General features: G+C 47.1%; 1 protein-coding gene across 7 annotated transcripts in view; it reads left to right on the top strand.

Moving 5' to 3' along the window:
* Positions 1-22,104, top strand: part of RNF157 (ring finger protein 157) — a 1,722,220-nt gene that overhangs the window by 344,814 nt on the left and 1,355,302 nt on the right. For all 7 annotated transcript variants that reach the window (XR_011305109.1, XM_069654703.1, XM_069654704.1 and 4 more), the window contains 3 exons: positions 4,776-4,864; positions 20,318-20,464; positions 20,825-20,942. Coding sequence is in view for 6 of the 7 variants with exons in the window: in XM_069654703.1 (XP_069510804.1) it covers positions 4,776-4,864; positions 20,318-20,464; positions 20,825-20,942 (354 nt within the window). In the remaining variant the exon portion in view is untranslated. The remainder of the gene's footprint in view (positions 1-4,775; positions 4,865-20,317; positions 20,465-20,824; positions 20,943-22,104) is intronic.

The raw sequence follows: 22,104 nt of genomic DNA on the forward strand, positions 1-22,104 counted from the left end.
CTGCATTTTCACATAACTTTTTACAACTTTATATTTTTATTACCAATGGTAAGTTTGGGTATGGTAGATAGAAGGGGGTGGTGGAAGGGAGAGGTTGCAGGGGATCTCCTCCGCTTTCTGTGGTATAAATGATGGTAAAAATACAGCACACACAAATCTGTGTAGTTGCTGCTCAGCACAAGAAATCGGCAAAAATTCATAGAGCCCTTGGAAGTGTCATTGTGTGATTCAAGAGAAATAAAGGCTATTACTTTTGGACACTGATTTGGTTCTGAGAAAGTTCTCATATATAGGAAAAGTGGCCATCTGAGAAAACATTGATGTTCTTATCCAGCTGTATTGGAAGCTTGCGGTTGAACTGTCCGTAGAATCTGATACTCATATGAGAAATGGGTTGTTCGTACAGAGCCCTTAGAAATCCGCTAATGACACTGCCCATGGTAATCACATGGGAATGCTTCTAAGAAGCTGCTCGTTACTGAGCGGTACTGGTGCCCCCCGATGGACCCTAAAGTAGAGGTATGTATGCCTTGTGTGTTGACCGTGACAAGAGACTGACACCAAAGTGACTCAAATGATGAATGTAGAGTGGTCTGGAAATCTGTGGAATATGATGGGAGTTGACTGTATTGGACTCCCAGCTCAAATATGCATTAGTGGCAAGACATTGCCTTGAAGCTGCTGGAAGGTTCTTTTCATGCAGGAAATGACCTCTGCCTCCACACTCTTTCATTCAATCTTTTTTGTAAGCATGAGAGCTATTCCAAATAACTATTCTGAGCCTGTCCAGTTTACCTCCCGTACCATGTCCATGTTCTTAAATCGGTGTGACCTAGTTTATCACAGTAGGAGTTTTCTAGTTTCCGTGGTTGATGACATGGCCAGACTGGTTGACAAAGGGGGAGTGGGTGCCCTGAATTTGTCAGATCTTGCAGCGCCTTTCGACACTGCTGTCCCCCCCGCCCTTGGCAGGCCTCTCTGTTTCCATCTGGGAGTGGCACCAGTAAAGGTGCCGGTAAACCCATTCCACCCTACCACGAGGTCTCCTCGCGGGACCCGCAATGGGCGCCTGGAAAAACCAGTCGTCCATTCCGGGTCCCGCGAAGACACCAGGGAGCTAACAACGTGCCTGTTAACGGGCCCGTTGTTAGCTCCATCCCCATTCCCATTGAGCCCTATGGGGGCTCAAATGGGGATGGACCGGGTTCCTCGGACAGGGAATTACCGGGTCTGCTAAGGTTGTGATGGCCCGATAAGTCATCATTTGAGGAACCCGGACCCAGAATGCGGTAAGGAGGCAACCATGCTGCTAAAAGTGGCATGGTAACCTCCAACCTCCTGATGAGGGCCAATGTCTCTTTGCTGTAAAATCTGTATTGGTCTGGTATTTCTTTGAGCAACTGTGATGAATCGTGGGACAGGTAGTTGGATCTCTGATTTCTCTGCAATTTTTCTTTCTTCTCCTTTTCTGCCAAGATATGCAATATGGGCTGTGGCGGAGGGATCGTGGTGGTGGGGGCATCCGACACTGGTGCATTTGTTGGGGCTGACAGGCCACAAGGTCCCCCTATCAAGTGCTATTTAGGGACCTCTATGAGAGCTGATTGCAATGAGGCCATCAAGCAGGTGCCCCTCCATAGTGGCAAGAGGTGCATAAACGCCTTCTGGCCACACATCCAATAATTGTCCATCGCTGCTGCTGTCCCCTTTTTGAGGTCTGGGATGTACCATGTCTTACTGCACTTGTTGGTTTCCACAAAGACGTTTCCTTCATTATGGAAGCACAGTTTGTGTTCTCCTTGCTTCTGTGCTTTTACTGGTTTTCCAAATGCCTCAATCCACATGCGTTTCGCCACATGATCATTCTAGTAGTCTCCACATGCAGCACTCACTTTTTGGATCACTTCTCTGAATGCCACAAGGTCTCCCGCCATACAGCTCATTGTAATCTCCTGCCATCTGTTTGCTACAAATTTCCCACCCTCCAGTTTCAGGTAGTCGTTGTAAACACTGCAGGCTTTTTGAGTTGCGGGCACATTGCAGTTTGTCCGGGTCCATCATTGCAAGTTGTACGTTCCATGCCTGAAACATGCTCCGCAACCTGCATAATGTCAGATGGACCAAACATTGAGCCTCCAAAAGCACATAGTTTTCTGGGGCATTATTACTTTGGGTGCCCCCGACGCATGTGGTATCAAAGAATCGATGTAACCGCTCCCATCAACCCTCTTTTTCCCCACCAAACTAATTTCTGCATACCAACTATTACTCTATTCTGGGTGGTGCACATCTTCTATGACATCTAAACCTTTATATGCATCATACTTGGCTGTTTTCAGTTGTCCCTTGAAACGTTTTGATGCAATAACGTGTGAAGAATTCAAATTTGCAGTAATGTTGAAAAACACATTAGGAAATTATAAGATATATTTTATTTGTATCGGGCTTGTACACAAGTGTTCCAGAGTGCGACAAGGCAGGGGAGGGGAACAGGGGAGAACCAAAAAACAAACTTAACAGGCCTAGTGACATTTGCATGGGAAAGGGGGGGGAAGTGCATGGAAGGGGGAGAGTGGAAAGTGCAGAGCAGAGGATAAACAGTTAAATAATAATAAATACAAATAAAGTATATCATGGAGCAATAAACAGGGTTAGTGCAGCCAGCAAGTTGCAAGTGCTGTGCTTACGTCAGCAGAACTGGCTAAGTCTAAGTGCATAAAAAGAAGAAAATGCGGGGGATGGTGGACTGTATGGGTACAGATACAGTCCCCAGCGCAGGGGGATGGAGGGTGGCCAGATGCACAGTGCCAAGAGAGCAGATCAGTAAGGGAGAAGGGGAGCATAGGCAGATGCAAAGAGGAAGGTCTTGAGGTGCTTCCGGAACCAGAGATACTTCTCCTCAAGTTTTAGAGTAGCAGGGAGGCTGTTCCAGAAGGAGACCCCGGCCGAAGACAGATTTACCCCCAGCTTGTTTCTTTGAGAAACGACTGACCCTGAGGGAGTTGGAGGTAGCGGAGCGAAGAGCTTGAGAGGGGAGGTATTTACGGAGGGATAGCTGAAGGTATTTTGGACCCAGGATCCAGGCCCCAAAAAGCCTTGTGGACAATGCAGAGGGTTTTAAATGTAATCCTTGCATCCACTGGGAGCCAATGGGGAGATTTCAGATCTGGAGAGATACGATCCCAGGGCTTGAGGCCAACGACAAGTCTCGCAGTCCTGTTCTGGATTAGTTGCAGAGGGCGAAGAGTAATAAAGACATGGTCAATTTAGTAAACACTACCATTTGTTTTGGGTAGCGTTTGTTATGACGAGCTGTGGTGTTGCCTTGCTGTTTCCCCGTCTGATGAGCTATGTAATGAAACCTTGTTGTCAACATTAACATTCCCTTGATTCCCCCCCACCTTTTATGTGCCCACCCCACATACAATTAGATGCTAAGTAGAACTCCAGTCCAAACACAGATAAAGCAAACAACCTTCAATGTAATGCCTGGCGCGAATATAGGAATAATTAACCGTGGTAACCACAGAATGTTCTGAAGGAAGTGAATATTGCTGTCTCACCTAAATTTGTTGGCTGCATCGAGAGAGGGGGAGCGAGAGAGCGAGACTTAAAAAAGTGAAGCGAATGTGCAACTGGTGTGCAGCAGCGTTAATGGTTTGTTGAGGTGGTCAGGGTGTGAAAAACACACACAAATTATGCTCTAATACAATACCCTGAAGCAATCTTTAATTGCACCTTGTAATTGTGTTCATGTGTTCAGAAATGGCGAACAATTCTGTAAATTAGTCTGTGATGTCTTTGTTGCATGTGTGCCATCTACTCAACTTGTGAACTTTTGTGGAGGGTACGGCATCGGGGGCCTTTCGGATGTCACTCCACCTGCAGATCATTTATTTATTACATATGCTTGGTCCCCAGGAAAAAGCTGGAGTGGTTGTGACATCACTGAGGTAGGTGCAGTGCTGGTTGGATCTTCAGACCATGGTGGTGCCATCTGTTGAGAAATCTATTGTATTGCTTTTAAGGGAGAAAGGTAATCATGAAATTCATCCCCTAGAATGGACGCAGGCCTTGTGAGCCCCAGAAGCTCTCCTGATGGGAGATAGGGGTGTGTGCATCCGCCGCCCCTGTTACCACCTCATGTGGTGATAAATGGTGAACCTTGCAGGGCTGCATACGCATGCTAAACAAAGCTAGGGTCAAGCAGTGCATCCAGTTATTCTTTAATGTGGTGCACAGTGTTGACAATTTGCTTTTTAATAGACCGTTTATTACTTCAGGGTTCACTACCTCAGGGTTGTTTCTGCGGGCTATTGCACCAGAGTTGAAGTAAATAAGCCAACAGTTTACGTTCAGGCATTCCTGTGTCTGCAGCTGTTTGTTCCTGCATGTCAGGCCTGCCATGTGCTTCCCTCCCAAGGTAAAGGACACACACCGCAGGAGGTAGTCAACTGAAAGCAGCCTGCGGGGGATCTCTGGAACCCAGTGATGCTAAATAATTTGTATGTGACAGGACCCCCGTAACAAACACGTTGAAGGGTGTTTTTCCTTCAAGGAGTTTTATTTTCCTTCTGATTTATGGGGGCATTGGAATGCAGTGTCTCTTTAGGAATAGAAAGTGGCTTTAGTTATTAAGCCATGTTTTCGTTTAATTTCCTGAATGTCCTCCTTTGAAATGCTTATTCAGAACTGCGTTGGGATTTGCACGTTTCAGTCTGGCCTCGTGGATGACCACCATAGTTCTAACACTTGGTTTACCTTTCTGTCTATAGTTTCCATATGCAGCCCCACCACCCCAGGAGCCAGTGAAGACCTTGCGGAGCCTCATCAACATTCGTAAGGACACGTTGCGCCTAGTAAAGTAAGTCCATCGTCCAGTCCTCACCCTACTTTGTCCTCCATGTATTCCAGGTTTTTTCTGCCAAAGCTCACCCCTTGGCCCTCATTTGTATGTTTAAATAAAAAGGGCTTTTCAAATGGATTGTGTCCTCCCACGTATTCCCCATATGATAATTATCTCTACAGCTTCAGCTGTTTCAGAATTTTTGTTTCGACAGGGGACGCTGTGTGCCGTTTTCGTACAGTTGGTGTCCTTCGAGCGCGCCCGTTCGACGTAGACTGTGGACGTCATCATCAGTATAAGTAGCGCACACCACGCCCATTGGCTTCAGTTCTGTTTTTCCGAGCTAATGCTTTGAGAGAATTACAGCGCGCTTCGGTTCCTCTGTGAAATCGATAATTATTTTTGTTTGAAATGTCTTCTTCGTCGGCACCATCGATGCCTAAGTCTGGCTTCTGAGCGCTAAGTGCCAAGACTGTGGATCGAAGATGTTGATCACAGACCCCCCGCCAAGTGTGTCTGTGGTGTCTTGGTTCTGGGCACCGTTCCTCCGACTGTGGCGCCTGTCAGGCGATGACTGAAAAGGCTTTCGGGAGCATAAAGGTAAATTGGCGGTGGGGAGATTGCCTTCGAAGTCTCATTCGAAGAGTTCAAAAAAGACTGAGTCGATGGATTCTTCTTGACGTAAATGATGTTAGCTTTCTTGATCGAGAAGTCGATCATGCCATTATTCGTCATCTTCTTCGGCTGAGGTAATCCGGTGTCTAACTAAATCGGACTCCCCTGCTAAATGTGATGCATTTCTAGTGAGATGCTTAAAATCTTCGAGAATGCGACTTCGATCCTCTCGAAGGACAAGCAGAAAGTTCATGCCCATGGCGATCTGCAAAGAGACGAAAAAAGGAAGTAGAAAATCTTCGAAACCAAGCCTTCAGCCTGTTCTACATCGAGAAACATCTCGATCCGATGAAAAATTTTCGAGGGCTTCCACGAGTCAGGAATCTAGCACATCGAAGTTTTTGCCGAACAAGCACATGATTTCGGGCCACGTCAACACCTATGCTGACTTTGTTGGTGTGAGAGCAGTCGATACCGGTATCGAAGTCGACCCCGACTAAAGCGATCCCGACTTCAAAGTCATTCTCGACAATAACTTCGAAATTGTCTAAGCCAGTGTTGGTACAGGAAAACGTTTTCAAACCTCTGCCTAAAAAATACTTTTTAAAGTCTTTATCAGCCATCTACGAGGAAGATCAACCTTCTGATAACACCACCTTTTGGGCTACAATTTTGGCACCCGTAATGTGTCAGAAGAGCTAATTTCTGATGAGTCCAGATTAAGGGACCTATATGGCAACCTTCAGTCAGACAGTGGATTAGAAACCTCTCCCAAGTTTGGCAAACCGGATCCAACTGAACATATAGAAAACTAATGGGTATGGTTATAGAGTTTTTGGGCTGGAGGAGGCCTACTCCATCTTTTGAACAAGATGACTTTAAAGACATCTTGGACCCAGGGTCCCCAGAAAGATCCAATTTTGCCTTTTCACACTGCATTACAGAAAAGGGACTCTGCAAATTGGGAGACACCAGAAACTGAAGCTGCAGTAAATAAAATGTTGCCAAAAAATACAGACCATCCAGAACCCACCCAGAGTATCTGGCTAATCATCAAATACCAGAATGTTTGGTTTTTCAGGCTGCTACATCTACCAATCAGTCAGCATATCCTTCCATCCCTCCTGATAGGGATGATAAGATAGTGGATGCCTGGGCGAAAAAGGTTTTTACAGCTGGCAGTATGGCATTAAAATCAACAAATGTGACTTGTACCTTGTCATGGTTTAAGTTTACCCTGTGGGACTTTGTAGGTATGGCGGCTGACCACATCCCGGAAGGAGACAAGACGGCTTCCTGGCAATCATCAAGGATGGTAAGGAGGCAATGAGTAAATGTCTCCAGTCGGGTCTGGATACTGCAGACCGCATCATCAGATCCATGGCAGCGAGGCAGTTTGGCAGCAAGGCGGATGAGAGTTCAGAAAAGCTGCAGCCCTCAAAGGCGGCTGCTTATTCCCTTAGCGTCGCCATTAGATAGCCTCAACACCCCTACTCTGGCTCATCTTCCTAGACGGGTAAGTCCTTTCGATTCTACTTCTCATTTGGAAGAGGACAAGCCGGTCAAAGAGGTCGGAGAAGTTTCCGTCGTGGTGGACGAGGAGCGATGCAAGGCCAACTCAAGCAGTGCCAGCTTTACCATCAGCCGCTGCTTCAGCCGCCTCAAAACCACTCTGAGGCCTTGACTCACAAGACCCAGGTGGGAGGCAGACTTACTCAGCATCTTAACAAATGCGGGGCATTACTTCAGATGCCTGGGCACTAGGTTACTGCCTTCCTTTCCATAAAAGGTCTCAGGATCATGCACCAGGGAACAACTAATTCATAATTCCAGATCCGGAGGATAATTTGACCCGGCTGGAGAAAGTTGCAATAGAACATGTACTTCTAGTGGAAAGGAACAAGGGTTGGTATTCCCCATACTTTCTGATTCCCAAAAAGGACGCAGGATTGAGACCCATCTTCGACTTGAGAAAGTTGGACAAGTTCCTCAGGAAGGACAAGTTCACCCTTTGCCAAATCCTTCAGACACTCTAAGACTGGATGGTGTTGTGGGACCTTCAGGATGCATACTTTCATATGCCTTTCTATCTCAAGCACAGAAAATACCTGAGGTTGGCGGTTCTCATTCTCGGGCTGACGTCGACTTGAGGGTTTTCACCAAGTTGATGGTGGCAGCAAGTCTCAGGAGAGGGGCGGGGGGGATTCACGTCTACCCCTACCTGGACGATTGGCTGATCAGGGCTCGTTCACCCGAACAAGCTCGGGAACATCTCAGCGTAACCTGCCACCCAATTACAAGAAGTCTCACATGATACCATCTCAAAGATGCCAATTCATTGGAGCAGTCCTGGATGCTTACTCAGGGAAAGTCTTGCCACCCGAAGTGAGGGCTCAACACATTCTTCAGATGGTTATAAAATTCCAGAGTGCCCAGCATCTTCCGGCCTTCGATTTTCTGAGGTTGCTAGGTCTCATGGCTTCCTGCATTTTCCTGGTGCCAGAGGCTTGCCTGAGAATGAGATCCCTCCAATGGGCTCTCAGGACTCAATGGTCCCAGTTTTCAGGCAGAATGTCAGACCACCTGAAAGTTTTGAGCAGTCTCTCTCGGGACCTTCTGTGGTGGGCTTGCAAGGACAATATTCTCAAGGGAGAATCTTTTTGGCCGGCATGGCTGGAGATGACAGTAGTGACGGTGCTTCACTCATGCGGTGGGGAGCCCACGCCAACGATCTGACAATCGGTGGTCGTTGGTCTCCATCAGAGTCCAAACTACACATCAACCTTTTGGAGCTGATGGAAATCAGACCTGCGTTGAAGGCCTTTCTGCCCTCTCTACGCGGAAAGAATGTCCTGATAATGACGGACAACCCAATGGCCATCTACTACCTCAACAAGAGAGGAGGTGTAGGGTCATTACCAATGTGCAGGGGGACAATGCAGCTCGGGTTCTGGGCAATACAAGAAGGGATCTCCCTGTTGGCAGTTCACCTAGCCAGGAAGGAGAACATGGCGGCTGACTCTCTGAGAAGACAGTGCAGTCTCCCACGACTGGGGAACTAGCTCAGGAAGTCCTTCAAGAGATCTTCACCCTTTGGGGAAACCCTCAAGTGGATCTGTTCACAACCATTATCAACCGGAAGTGCTAACGATTTTGCTCCAGGGAATTTCCTCCAAGAGGATCTCTAGGGGATGCGTTCGGGGTGGACTGGGAATTTCCAATCCTGTACACGTTTCCTCCAGCCCCATCATTCCTCACTTGATCAGGAGGTTGAGAAATGATCCTAATTGCTCTGGATTGGGCCAGGAGGAAGTGGTACCCGGACCTTCTGGACATGTCCATCTGCCCTCCAATGCGTCTTCCACAAAGAGAGGATCTTCTCTCGCAAGAGGAAGGTCGAGTTGTCCATCCAGAGGTCGACATTCAGCCTTCAAGCATGGTTGCGATACAAGGATTGGGACCTCCCAGATCATGTAATGCAGATCTTGCTTTCGGCCAGAAGGCCAGCAACAAAATCGTTGTACTGCTGTCGTTGGATCAAGTTCAGCAGCTGGTGCAGGGATAATAATGTGGATCCCTTTCTATCTGACACACCTATGGTGCTTTCCTTTTTGTTGCATTTGGCAAATCTCGGGCTCCAGATTTGAACAATCAAAGGTTACCTGGCGGCGCTATCTATTTTCAAGCGATCTTCAGAGGAGGATTCATATTTTTGTTCAACTCCTAAAAGGCCTTACTAATGTATTTCCACCAGTTCCATTCAATGGCCCTGTATGGTATCAAGACTTTTGACATCCAATCCTTTTGAGCCTTTACATTCAAGCCGATTAAGGCTTTTGACATTTAACTGTTTTGCTTATTGCTATAGCAATATGTACCGATGTCTGGCTCTCGTGAGGTTCCTGCTAGAGAGGGCTCACTGGCGGCCTCAGTGTGCCTCTTGTAGAATTCCACCTCCTGGATATTTGTAGCCACTCCCCACTCTATTTCCCTCCTGGGCGAGTTCAGCTGGCAAAGTGCCCCCCTTGTTTCACAGAGACCAGTGCTGAGCTCTAACGGTTTCCCAGGACTGAACATCGCAGGATCTCCCAATCCCATCTCAAAGTTCTCTTCTGTCCCCCGCCCCACCTCCGTCCACGCAATGAACTTCCTATAAAGCTACTGCTCGCCTGTGCCGGTACCTCATCTTTATGTAGCGAGTGTCCTCCCTGGACTCACTGCTGTGCAGCCCCCTCTACTATTTCGGAAGGGTGGCTCTGGTGGGACTTTCAGGTGATCCATTTTGACTATTGGCCATAGATTTCTTCAGGGCGTTGCATTGTGTAGGGTGGAGATCGCCCTTCATTGGCCGTTTAGACCTTACTGTGGTCCATTCCCTCAGTATGTGAGTGTTACGATGGGCAGGCACATTCGCACTGTTTGATGGTAGCTGCTCCTCATTTCCTAGCAGGTCCATCCCTAGTTCGCATGTCGTGATTTTATGTTGCCTACCCTGCCAGGTAAAAGTCAATCCAAATGGGTGACACCATCTGTTTCTGATTTGTTGAGCCCTTGGGTGCGTCAAGACCGGTCCCATTCGGCGCCTTTTGCTCAAAGTCATCTGCGCCAGATCCTGACATAGGAATATCTCTGATGCATTGTAGGATATTCGACACGCCTTTCTAGCCTTTTCCAATATCTTCTCTTTTGCGATGAAGCTGTGAAATGCCACTAAGATATCTCTTAGCTTGGCTCCCAATTCTGCTCGGGGCATCCCCACTCTGTGGTCTGGGTCTCCAATTTTTCAGAATCCAGAGTCCTCATCTAAGAGATCCGTAAAAATAGTTGAGGGTTTCTGTGAGATCTTGATTATATATGGATTCTGGTAAATCTTTAACCCGTATGTTGATTCACCTGGATCGGTTCTCTGCCTTTGGCTTGCAGCTCTATATTCCGAGAGGCCACTGCCAGGGTCTCCAGTAGGTTTTCAGTTTTCTGCACGTCCTTGGTCATCTTCTATATGGCCTGCTCGTTAGTGTCAACTCTCTCCTCTATTTTATTGATGTCGCGTTTAATTTCCCTTCTTCCTTCAGTGAGATCTTCCCTCAGGGTGTCCATCTGTCTCTGGCTTGCTGATGTAATCTTATCCACCATCTCACCTAGAAATTGTTTAAGCGCCGAGTGTGTGACCGGCATACCCTAATTTTCTTGGCGTCTTGACCTTGGTCGCCCGATCCTTCGCCCAAGTGCTTGTCTTCCTCTATGTCGGGGTCCTTGGACCAGATTCTGGTGATGGACCCATCCTGGGTCTTTTTTGTGCTCTTCAAAGCTGAAGGAGGGTCCTTGGATCTATTCCTCGACATTGTGGGGCCGTTGGCTACTGGCTGGGAGTCCGCCGGCTGTAAGAGCTTCTGACACACTGTGGGTGAAGTGTTCGGAGGTTGCCGGGCTCCTCGGTGCTTCTGGCTGCCGGTGGTCGCCGAGACTGGGTTTAGCGCAGGTTTTCCTCCCCTACTCTCTTAACTGGCGTCAGTGGTAGAGGATGACGTCCAGGTGATCTGGGTGGATGCGTGTTTTAATCCGGTGGACGATTAGCGTGTGTTAGGGGCTCCCGCCACGGAAGTATCTACGGAAAGCTCTCTACTTCAGCTGTTGGTGCGCTATGGACTCGAGAGACAAGAGCTGCCTCAGAGGGTTCAGGCGAGATCAAAGCGTAGGAGCCTGGGTGGTTTGGAGTGTATGCCTCTCAGTGTATGCGGTCCTGTGAAGCCTGTGATCTCCTTTCCTCCTGAGCTTGTGTTTCTCTAGCCTTTGACCCACATGGTGGTCTGCGCAGGGCTAGCCTGTTTGTGGCGGTCACGGCTTGGGGGTACGTAGTCTAGGTTGAAGTGTCCCGTTCTGAGGGCCCCCTGCCCCGCTCTCCTTACTTGATTCTGGTCCTGAGTAATCTCTTGAAGCGGGAGTCCGGGCGGAGGTCAGCCGCGTTCCCGCCCTTAGAGAGCTCCGTGTCTGCTCCTCAGCTGGGGGTTGTACCAGGGTCTGGCTGCGGGTATCTCAGAGTTTCCAGTGGTTGTTGTGGGCAGAGTGAAGAGTCCCCAGAGCTGCTCTCGGTTCTCATGGGGGCCCGCCGTGGAGCTGGACAGCAAGATGGATGCAGCACGAATGTGCGGGCGGCGGCCCTGCCCTATATCTTGGGGCTGCCTGTGCTGGATCCAAGTCGTGGTGATTCAGGGCCGGGCGTCTCAACGGGGGCAGGGCGCAGCGCCCGCTCGGCCTCTCCTGCTGCTGGCGGATCAGCAGCGGGGGTCTCCGCATCAGGTGGCCTGCGGTTCGAATGCCTACCTGTATCCCGGCCCTCGAGTGTTGCATAGCCCACCTTACCCTTGTCGCAGAAGGCAGGGTGTCCTCTCTTCACTCACGGGATGCTCTCAGCAATTTCTAAGGAGGTTGCGCTCCCTCTGTCCTCGGGGCCAGACAGTGTCCGAGGGAGGGCGTGTTAGGGGGGTCCTGCAAAGCGGGTCTGTTCAGTGCTCGTGTAGATGTGGGGGGGAGTAAGCCTCAAGCCAGCCAATGCGCAGTTTTCCCGAGTCTTTCCCGATGGGCAGCCCATTCTCTGAGTGTGCTTGGTAGTTTCCGTGTCAGACCAAGGCACTTCCGGCGCACCTCGCAGTGAGTTCTGCACTTCGCTGCCGGGCAGCTGCCTCGGCACTAGGAATGCCAGGTCTTGGGTCTGCACTGCTCTCGTGCACACCGCCTCGCACCATCCGCTCGTTTTGTCTCCTTGCAGTGCTTCGGGAGATCCGTCAGGTAAATATTGGATCCCGTGAGGTAAATCAGCCGGTTAAGGCAACTTGCATTTTCTGTGCCTTTGATGGTACTGTCAGGCCAAGAGCAGTTCGGGGAGCTCGGGAGCCGCGGTGTTGACCAGACGGCGGCCATCTTGGAATCAAGCGACAAGGTAATCTTAAACTGAAACCCTCTTTCTTGCTGAAGGTAGTCTCCGACTTCCACTTGTCGCAAAAAATTACTTTACGAACTTTCTATCCTCCTCCCCATTCGGGAAAGGAGGGGGAAAGATTATATAGACTACACCCAAAAACGGCTATGAGTTTTTACATATCCAGAATGGCTAAATGTCTCCAAAATGACCAATTATTCATTGGCTATACTGACCCCATATTGGGTCTAGCTGTTACTAAACAAACCATATCCAGATGGATCATCCTGGCTATTGGTGAATGCTACAGATTACTGAGTAAGGACCCGCCTGATGGCCTACGAACGCATTCCACAAGCGGCATGGCAATCTCTGCTGCTTTTCAGATGTGTCCCAATCAAAGACATTAGTTCAGCGGCCAGTTGGTTGTCTATTCATACTTCTGTGAGACATTACTGCCTGGATTCGTCCTACAGTCAGGGAAGACAATTTGCAAAGCCAGTCCTTCATTCGGTCCATGATTAGAACAAAATGTAATTAGTACTCCCACCACCAAATTATTACTGCTTTGGGAGTCTATCCTAAGATGAGGAATACGTGGGAGGGCACAATCCATTGGAAGAGCAAGTTACTTACTCCTAGTAACGTTCTTTCGTTTGGATGGTCCTGCCACATATTCCTATAGCCCCTCCCAGCCTACCCCACCATACAATTTACGTGTTCTTACACTTTACTTTTTCTGTGAGGCTACGGTCTATGTTGCGCTTGCTAATTCCTCTTCAGGAGGGGGAAAAAAATAGAACTGAAGCAAACGGGCGCTGCATGCGCTACTTATACTGATGAGGACGTCGACGGTCGAAAGAAGGTCCTCAAGGGACTTCGAATCGACGAGAATGGCACACAGCGCCCCCTGTCAAAAAAAAAATCCTAAACAGCTGAAGCTGGATGGATAATTATCATAAAATGAGGAATATGTGGGAGGAACAGCCAATCGAAAGAACATTACTAGGGGTAAGTAACTTGTTTTACTGGCGGCATCCTGTGCCTCAGTGAAGCGGTGTGGTATCTGCATCATTGAAGAAGTAGAGCTATGAGTGCTGTTTATTGGCACAGCTGATTTGAGTTTAAATTGTTTCAAGATTATGCAGATGCGGTATAGTTCAGCTCATGCAGTCTCAATGTCTTTGTGAACCATTTTACTTGGATAGAAGGTGTTGTAGATTAGGAAGATTGTCATAGTGAATTAATTTTTATTTATTTCTATCGCGCTATAGCCCAAAGGCATCAGGGCACTCAACAGACAGCATAAAAATAACAGGACATGGGTATGGCTAATCTACTCAAATAGGATGTTTTCAGATTTTTTTCAGTTTCAGTTCAGAAGTACTGTAACTTTCCTCTGAACGCATGAATGTGGGAAGTTTGTTGCAAATACTTGCCGCTCTGAGAGGGAAGGATCTGCCCTTTCCTCAAGCTCGTTTGGCTTGTGGTATGACAAAAAGATGTGCAGCACTTGAGCCCAGGGTCCTGCTTGGGGAATATTTTCTCAAAGATTGCTTTATATAGTCTGGTGCCTTTCCGTGTAGACATTCCATGTAGGCATTTCTGATCCAGAGCTAGTGTCTTAAATTGGATCCGTTTCTGCAGCCAGTGGAGCTCCTTTCTGTGGTTGGGAATGTGTTCTCTCCTTGTGACATTATAGATTATCCTGATGGCATCATTTTGAATAATCTGCACCTTTTGAATGTTCTTTTTGCTAGCTCCACATAGTAATGTGTTACAATTGTCCAGCCAGGGCATGATTATGGCTCGAACTAGGGTTTCACAGTTTTTACTTGAAACTAATGGGTTTATTTGTCTCCAGATTTTGAGGTGGTAGTAGGCATTTTTAGTCGCGTTGTTGTGAGCATCTCCATTAAGGGATGCCTCAAATACTGTGCCTAGTGTTTTCACCTTCTCAACCACCTTGATGGGGCAGGTGTCTAGTATGAAACTTGTGTAAGCTTTGATCAAGCTTATTTCTTGTTTGGTCTGTCCCAAATAAGGAGCACATATTTTTTTTTATGAAGAAGAGGGACTGTCTGTGCCATCACCCTGAAGGTTACATGCTTCCATATTGGCATCTGGAAGCCACTGAGGAAATACCCTAAGATTAATTAATGTGGGCCTGCATCACTAATGCAGAGGCCACCTGTTTGGTCCGAGTTCAGTTTCATGCGTCCTCTCCATGTGATGGCACTGGTGGCCCAGTGCGTAACTGGGGCGTCTATCTATTTGTGCTTTGACTGGTGTTGTTCTGCTCTCATGACAATGCTTCTGCGCCCCTTTTTCTATGTAGGCCTGTTGGTCCACATCGCAGAAACCCGGCTAGTCGGCTCAGGTGATTTTCTATTTATTGGGTATATTGTGAACAGTCGGGAGCATGCATTCCCTTTTCCAAAGTGTTCTAGCTATCTCACAAGAGAACCACCACCACCACTACTACTATAGTTCTCTTACACCACAGCATGTTGGTTTCAGGAAGTCCTAGACCTCATGGTTTCTTGTCTGAATGCTCCTTCGCTTGTTGGCTTTGCCCTGGTGTTGACACTTTAGACTAGTGTGTTTCCCGTGCCTGGACGTTGCTGAGTGCTGTATTAGTGTAATGTTGATGGTTGGAAAGTTCCCTATGGGGATGTTTGAATAATGTTCCACCCCAGTCGGTAAGTCCTGGGATAGGGATGCCAGTGATCCTGTGTAATTTATATGTTCTCGATGTGCCTTTAAACTTGCAAAAGATTTGAACATCACCTAGGGTATCCTGCATTTATTACTGCCAATTGTGCTTGTTTGGCTGAGTTCCCACTGTTCTTTTGAGGAATGGAAGGGCATTTTATATGGCAAGGAAAATATCCTTCAGTTCCGAATATATATGTGCAAGTCTTTACGTGCCTTTAGCCACTTTGCTCAAAGCCACAAACGTCTGCCCCTGCATACAGGCAAAAATCAATGACATGCTCTTGGGTGGAGAAGTCCTCTTGGTGAAGGTGGTGGATGATAATCTTCAGGCAATCAGGAATGACATTATTACTGCTTGATCCTTGGGCACCTCGCAGCCGCGTCAGCCGTACCAGTCCTTTCGGTCCAAGCTGTGTACCTTTTCCATATCTGGATAAGATTATCGACCTTTCTATCGTACCCAATCCTACAGGGTAACTAGCTATGCATCTGGTGACAACTTCAAAGCCAGGTTGCAGCCATATAGAGGCAACCATTGACGCTACAGGTCCTCCCAGGCAAGTGGCCACCCGGGAAACAGGCATGACCTCAAGACGGAACTGCCCCTCCACCTGCTAGAGTGAGGGTTTCTTTACTTTCAATTGCAGCAAATTACCTCAGACAAGTGGGTGGTTCCATGACTAAACCACGGGCCATACTCTGGAGTATTTGCGATGACCGCCTTCCACTCCACCTTCTACAAAGATGTAAAAACAGGTTTGCACGATACGATGGGATGTTCACGCTCCCCTTTCAAAAGGAGCGATAGAGCGCGTCCCTCACGCCCCATTGGTATCAAGGGCTTTATTACTGCTGTTTACTTGTGAAGACAAGGTTGGGTGGCTGGAGACCCCTACTGGACCTGCGTTTTCTAAACAAATTAATTCCCTCCCACACCCTTTGGATGGTTTCACTCCAACACATCCTCAGTTAGTTGAGAAAAGTGGATTTCTTATTGTCCCTTGACTTGGTAGAATCATATTTTCACCTCTTTGTACATTACCGCCACTGGAAGTTCATCCGTGTTTCTGTGGCATGCTTTAATTACCATTTCAATGTCTTACACTTTGGCCTGAAGTCTGCCCTAAGGGTGTTAACAAAATACCTGGCCACAACAGTGGCATAACTCGAAGTCTGGTATCCATTAGTGGGTGATTGGTTGGCCAGGCCCTCGTCTTTTTACCTAGTACACAAACCCATGGTGAACTTCCTCTCTTGATTGCAATCCTGGATCAACTTCAGCAAGTATTTTGTGACGCCCTCTCCACAGCTACTGTTCCTGGGAGCGTTGTTGAATAGTCTTTTGTACTGCTGCCCCCACCGCCAACTGGGTCAAGGGCATTTTATCCAAGACTCACTATCTGTATCAGCGCCAAGTCGCCTCATTTTGTACACTGAAAAGACGATGTTGACTTGTATCCCACTCATACAGCACTATCTGCATCTGTCCAGGAGTTCCCCGATGCCTGCTGGAAACAGATCACCAGCCATTTGGACAACAAATTGTTCCTCACACGCCCATTGTACGATGCTCTTTGTTGGTCGGAAGGATCCAACCTCACATAGAGAGCTCCATCCGTGACATCCACCCACCAGGTTATGGTTGTGACTGATTTGAGGGGTCAGAACTGAAAGCCGGACACAAAGTTGTCATATTTTTGGTTGAAGACTTTTATTAACATCCGTGGGTTGGGAAAATGCCTCTCTGACCCTGCTCTAAGTGGAATTTCCTTACCAAAAACCAAGGAACTGTATTTGTCAGGATGTCAGAAATCACAACGTCCTTGTGCCCAAACGTTCTATTCTGATCCTCAAACTAGAAAACTAAATAATAAGGTGAGAAGGTCCTTAACCGGGCATTTGCAAAAAGAGTTGATAAATAAAAAAATATAACGGCTCCAACCTGAAAGTTGTCCAAGGTAACAGAACCTTGGTTCCAGAGGGTGTCTCCCTTCTCCTGGATTCTTCAATAGGATGGCAGTGTCTCCTGGTCTAACAGTTCTGTGTGTTTTTTTCCTTGGACCATAACAATCTTGTTTGGTATAAAGCTGTTTAGCCTTGTTTCCTCCTTTTTACAAAGTTCCTTCTTTGTTCGATCAAACCGTGTCCTTTTTTGGGACTTCTCTGTAGGTTTGCAGTTGCCTGGCATACTCCCCTGCCAGGACTGCTTAAGCACTTGTAACTGCTTGGTTTACTCGCCTGCCAGGACTTATTTCCATTTGCTTGTAATAGTTTCTCTTTGCATTCACAATTGTATATCTTTTCTTTGGTTCGGTTTGTCTAGTTCTTTCAATGTTCACTTTGTTTTCCCGACACCTGCATTCCATGAACCCATACATTGTTAGGGGTTTTATTGGTGTTCTGCCCTTTTGACTAACAATCATATTGTTTGTGTCTGTAGCTTTACAAATTTCAAATTGTGTTTGGCGCAGTCACCGAAATGCCCCGGGGTCTCCACTTTGTTTGGGCTGACTCACCCTCTCAGTTTGGTGTCTTCAGTCCCGTTCGCGCTTATGCAGCATAGCTCAGCCACTTGCCTTCCGCTCCAGAAAGCTTTGAAGTCGCTCTGGTTTCTCCTGCTGCTCCGCTCCTGCATACTTACTTGCCTCAAGGTCCTGGGCCAGCTGCTGAACGTCCCGGGATTGTCTCATGGCTCCTGGTGTTTCTGCGGCCCTGCTTGCTCATGCAACAATTCTTTCCCTCTTTGCTGTCACACTGGCCCATGCCTCCAGCTTCCACAAGCCTCCATGGGAGATGCAACGTCTTCTCCGGAGCAGTCTCTTATAGTTTGGTTTCCATTTTTAAATGTCCCAGGTGTTTCACAGAACAACTAGCATGCTCATTGAGCTTTGAAGCTCCTGCTGCTCTGCATCATCTCCTTCATCCTCCTCGTCTCAGTACTTGGGTGGTTGTGGAAATTGGAGTCCACTGACAACTCGTGCATTATACTTGGGAGAATCTCTTTCAATGATTCTATATGAAAGATCAGTTCTATATGAAGGGGAATTGTACCTGAAAAGTTCATTTTAGATCTTTACTTTTCAGTCCATGGCTGGAAGTTGGGCCTAAATGGTGTTGGGAAAATGTTTCTCCACTCTTTCCTTAAAGGGGGAACAGATGCATGGCAATAGACCATTAGGGAGTCTTTGCCATGAAAAATGGGGGATACCGCGTCCTATCCAATGAAGCCATGGCATCACCCTGGGGGCTGTCTCCTCCCATGTGATCTTCCCTCATATAGCCGAGCCCAGGGTCAGTATCTGGTAGCAGCTGCCATCTCCTGGCCACACGGGAGGAGGGTACATCCGTGGGATCCGTGATGACTCCATTGGATTCATCACATGGATGAGTCCATTCAGGGCTGGGGAACTCACAATAGCCATCCTCATGCCAGGGGCCTCTAATTGGAAGAAGAAAAGTCCTTGCATATCAACGTTGTGGAGTTGAGGATGGTTTTCTGGGCTCTAACGTTCTTTCGCCTCCTCCTGCAGGGAAAAGTGGTTTGCGTGTTTACAGACAACACAACCACCATATTGTATAGGGCAGCACCAGATTTCTTATCCCGCCCGCTGATGCGCAGGCTTTCTGGAAATGTGCTCTTTCTCCTGGATGTTCTTGTCTCTTTTCCACCTGCCAGGCATCCAGAGATCCATGACAAATTCCCTCAACAGGTAACTATTTACTGCTTCGATTGGTCGCTCCTCCGCCGTCAAGCTCTGCACGTATTACAAACAAGGGGATGTCAGACATAGATCTTTTTTCTACCGAGGACAATTCAAAATGCCTTTCCTTTGCAAGGAGATTCCTGTAGCCAGGCAGCCTGGGGACGCCTTTGTGCTTTGGTGGACGTATAGGTTTCTGTATGCCTTTCCCCCATTTCCCCTCCTACAGAGTCCTTTATACCTACAAGCAGCAGTGCAAACTGATTCCAGTGGCTATGTGTGGCCAAAGCAGATTTGTTTTTCATTGCTTCTGACTCTTTAATCTGCTCCACCCATCAAACTCTCACAAACTTAAAACCTCTTGTCCAGGGCAAGGAAGCAGTCCTTAATCATGTCCCATCCTCACTCAACCTTACTGCCTGGATCCTGCTTCCTTAGAGTCTGGCCATGAGTCCAGGACTGCAGAGACATCTTGGCGAAGGCTCGATCACCTGCTACCATCTCCTGGTGCAACAGTAAATTGAAGCGTTTCACGGTATGATGTGCTAGTCATGGAGTGGACACCTTCCAAAAGCACAACATTCATTTACTCTCCTTTGCATGCAGCGGCCTGGCCCACACCTCTTTCCAAGTTCACTTGGCTGCAATTTCCAGTGTTACTCTTACTCTTTCTATGCATTCGTTGTGGTCTCAGTGACTCACTAAATAATTTCTTAGAAGCCCGTTCCATGCTTTTCCACCAGTATGTACACTGGCTCCTGCTTGGAAACTCAACGTTGTGCTCTTCAAATTGATTGGACATCATTTTGACCCGCTACATAAGCCAGACATCAAATTCCTGTCATGAAAGACTGCTTTCTTGATCGCCATCCCCTCGCCCCCCCCCCCACTTTCTGTTCACTTCCTCTTGGTTCCTCTGCTCTTTACCATCCTTATACTGCCTTGCCCTTCTACAGTCCATGCTCTGCAGCCTTCTTGTTCAAATCCAAGATCCCCCTACTTCTTCAGGCTATCTCACACTTGTTCATCTGTGCCTTAAGGTTTTGTTTCCTGCCTGGATTTTTCTCTTGGCATCTGCTGTTGGTGGGGGGGTTCACCTGTCCTGTTCTATCCAGAAGCACAGCTGAGAACCACCCTGGAACCTCTTGTTATCATTATCACGCCAGCTTATCAGGACTTTTATGCAGGTACGTGCTGGTTTACCATGTATTTTTAACAGACCAGAGGGACCTTTATGAAATATTCAAAAAGCATATGAGTCTATGAAGATACCAATGCTGGAGAACAGAAGTTACAGGTAAGTAACTTATTCCTTGCTTCAAATATAGCTAATGAATATGAAGTAAAACTAAATCTGAACAATTTATGATTGTATGCTCCATATTTATGTGTAATATAAAAAAAGATGTGGCTGCTAGCATGTAGTTTGATAATATACTCTGGTTGTGGTGACATTTGAAAACCTCTTTAGATTTGTGGGGATTTTGTCACCTGTTGCCAGTTATTTATCATGTGTTCTAGGAGCAGTGAAGAAGTGAAGACACCAGGTGAAGACATGAGCAAGGCGAAGGTTTCCTACAACGTAGAGTTCACTTTCGACACAGACGCCCGGGTAGCTATCACCATATATTACCAGGCTACTGAAGACTTCCAGAATGGAATAGTAAGGTAAGAGCGTCCGGATTTAATAGGCCATTTATTGGTTTGACTGATTTTGCACCTGCCACCATGGCCATTCAGAAGCAATGGCTTGCTCTCAAATCTCCAGATTTCCCTTTATCAAGTCCACTGTGGGTCGAACACTGTAACAATTCAAGACAACAGTGAAGTCCTTGGTCTGGAGAACAGATTGGCAGGGTGTGAGCCTATGGCTAAAGCAATCTCTTTGACATATGTCAAACCTCCGAGTGCATTGGATGTAAATGAAGCTTAGTAGAGTTAGTTGGTGGGGAATCAATATGAAGTCTAGTGGAGGATCTTCTGGCTTGTCTCACTTTGCATGACTCCACCTTCTTTTGCCCATGGCAGTTATAGCCCGAGGGACCGGAGTCTGCAGTCTGAAACAGTCTACTACAAGCGAGGAGTATGCCAGCAGTTCTGCCTTCCAACCCACACAGTAGATCCATCTGAGTGGCTGGAAGAAGAGGTAAGCTTTTTTTTTTTTGTTACTAAAAATGTGTACAGTGTTACAAATGGGGACCTTTACCACTGAGCTTTTTACCTTCTCATAAATAAAGTGCTGTCCTCTATAATATAGGGTCTAGGTGGTAGTGGGCAGGGTACCTGAGAGGACAGAGTAATCTACGCGAAGAAAAGTCGGTATGATCCTATTGTTCCAATCATCTATGTCCAATGATTAATCAGAAGGTTCTTGCTCTTGGAATATATGATAGGTTATTTATAATGCGCTTAATACCCACAGGTTTCTAAGCGCGGACCCAGGGATCGAACCAGAGGTGCTCCGTGTCTTGCTTCCAGGGCAAGCACATTGCTGCTGAGCTATCCTCCCGAGACAAAATGTCTGCGGGTTGATTCTGCCTGTTCACAAGAGTTTAGTTTCAGAAAGCTTCTCCTGCCTTGATTGCACCAGTGAGCCTGAACTGTGATAAGTTAAATAATATTAGGTCCATGCCTCTGAGAATGTGATAAAAGCCGGTCTGTGTTTGCTTGATGTATAGACCTGTTCTGAAGGTCACTGCCCCTCTGCTGGCTATCTCTGTTTGGAAATTCTTTTCTTTTGTCAAGGTTAGTGTTTTTGTTGTTGTTTGGTAGCTAAAAGGAAGCAAACATTAGGGGAAAAACACAAATTTGATTTTTACCTGCCAAACTACGCTGCAGGTTAGGTCTCTGATGAGTGGGGTCAGAAGGAACCAAATAGCCTCCAAACAAAGTGGGTTACGTCAAAGGGTGGAAAAGGGCACTGTAACAGATTAGCAGGCGGTGCGGTAAGGGGGAGGCAGGTAAGATGTGGTTTACCAGTAGCTTCCAAATGGTTGAAGAAAGAATCCACCGTAGCCTCCCAAAATAGTAGTATTTTGAGGAGGAATGAGGAAGCCTTTGAGGTCTTTCAATTGGTGTTTTTTTTTTCTTCATTACAGTAACATGCATCACAATGAGCCAACAAGGATCTTGCTTTGTGAGCCTTCTAAACACTATAATTCAAACAAGATAAAACATCTGAGACAAGGTTTCAAGATTGCAGGTCAAATTTAATATACATAAAAATAAAATCTACCAGACTTCAGTTCAAACCACTACCAATTTATGGCGAGTGCAGAAGTGAAGTCCCTGAATGGTACGTCGTCTCT

Source organism: Ambystoma mexicanum, chromosome 3q, assembly GCF_040938575.1.
Source record: "Ambystoma mexicanum isolate Mex_15411 chromosome 3q, UKY_AmexF1_1, whole genome shotgun sequence".
NCBI lineage: Eukaryota > Metazoa > Chordata > Amphibia > Caudata > Ambystomatidae > Ambystoma > Ambystoma mexicanum.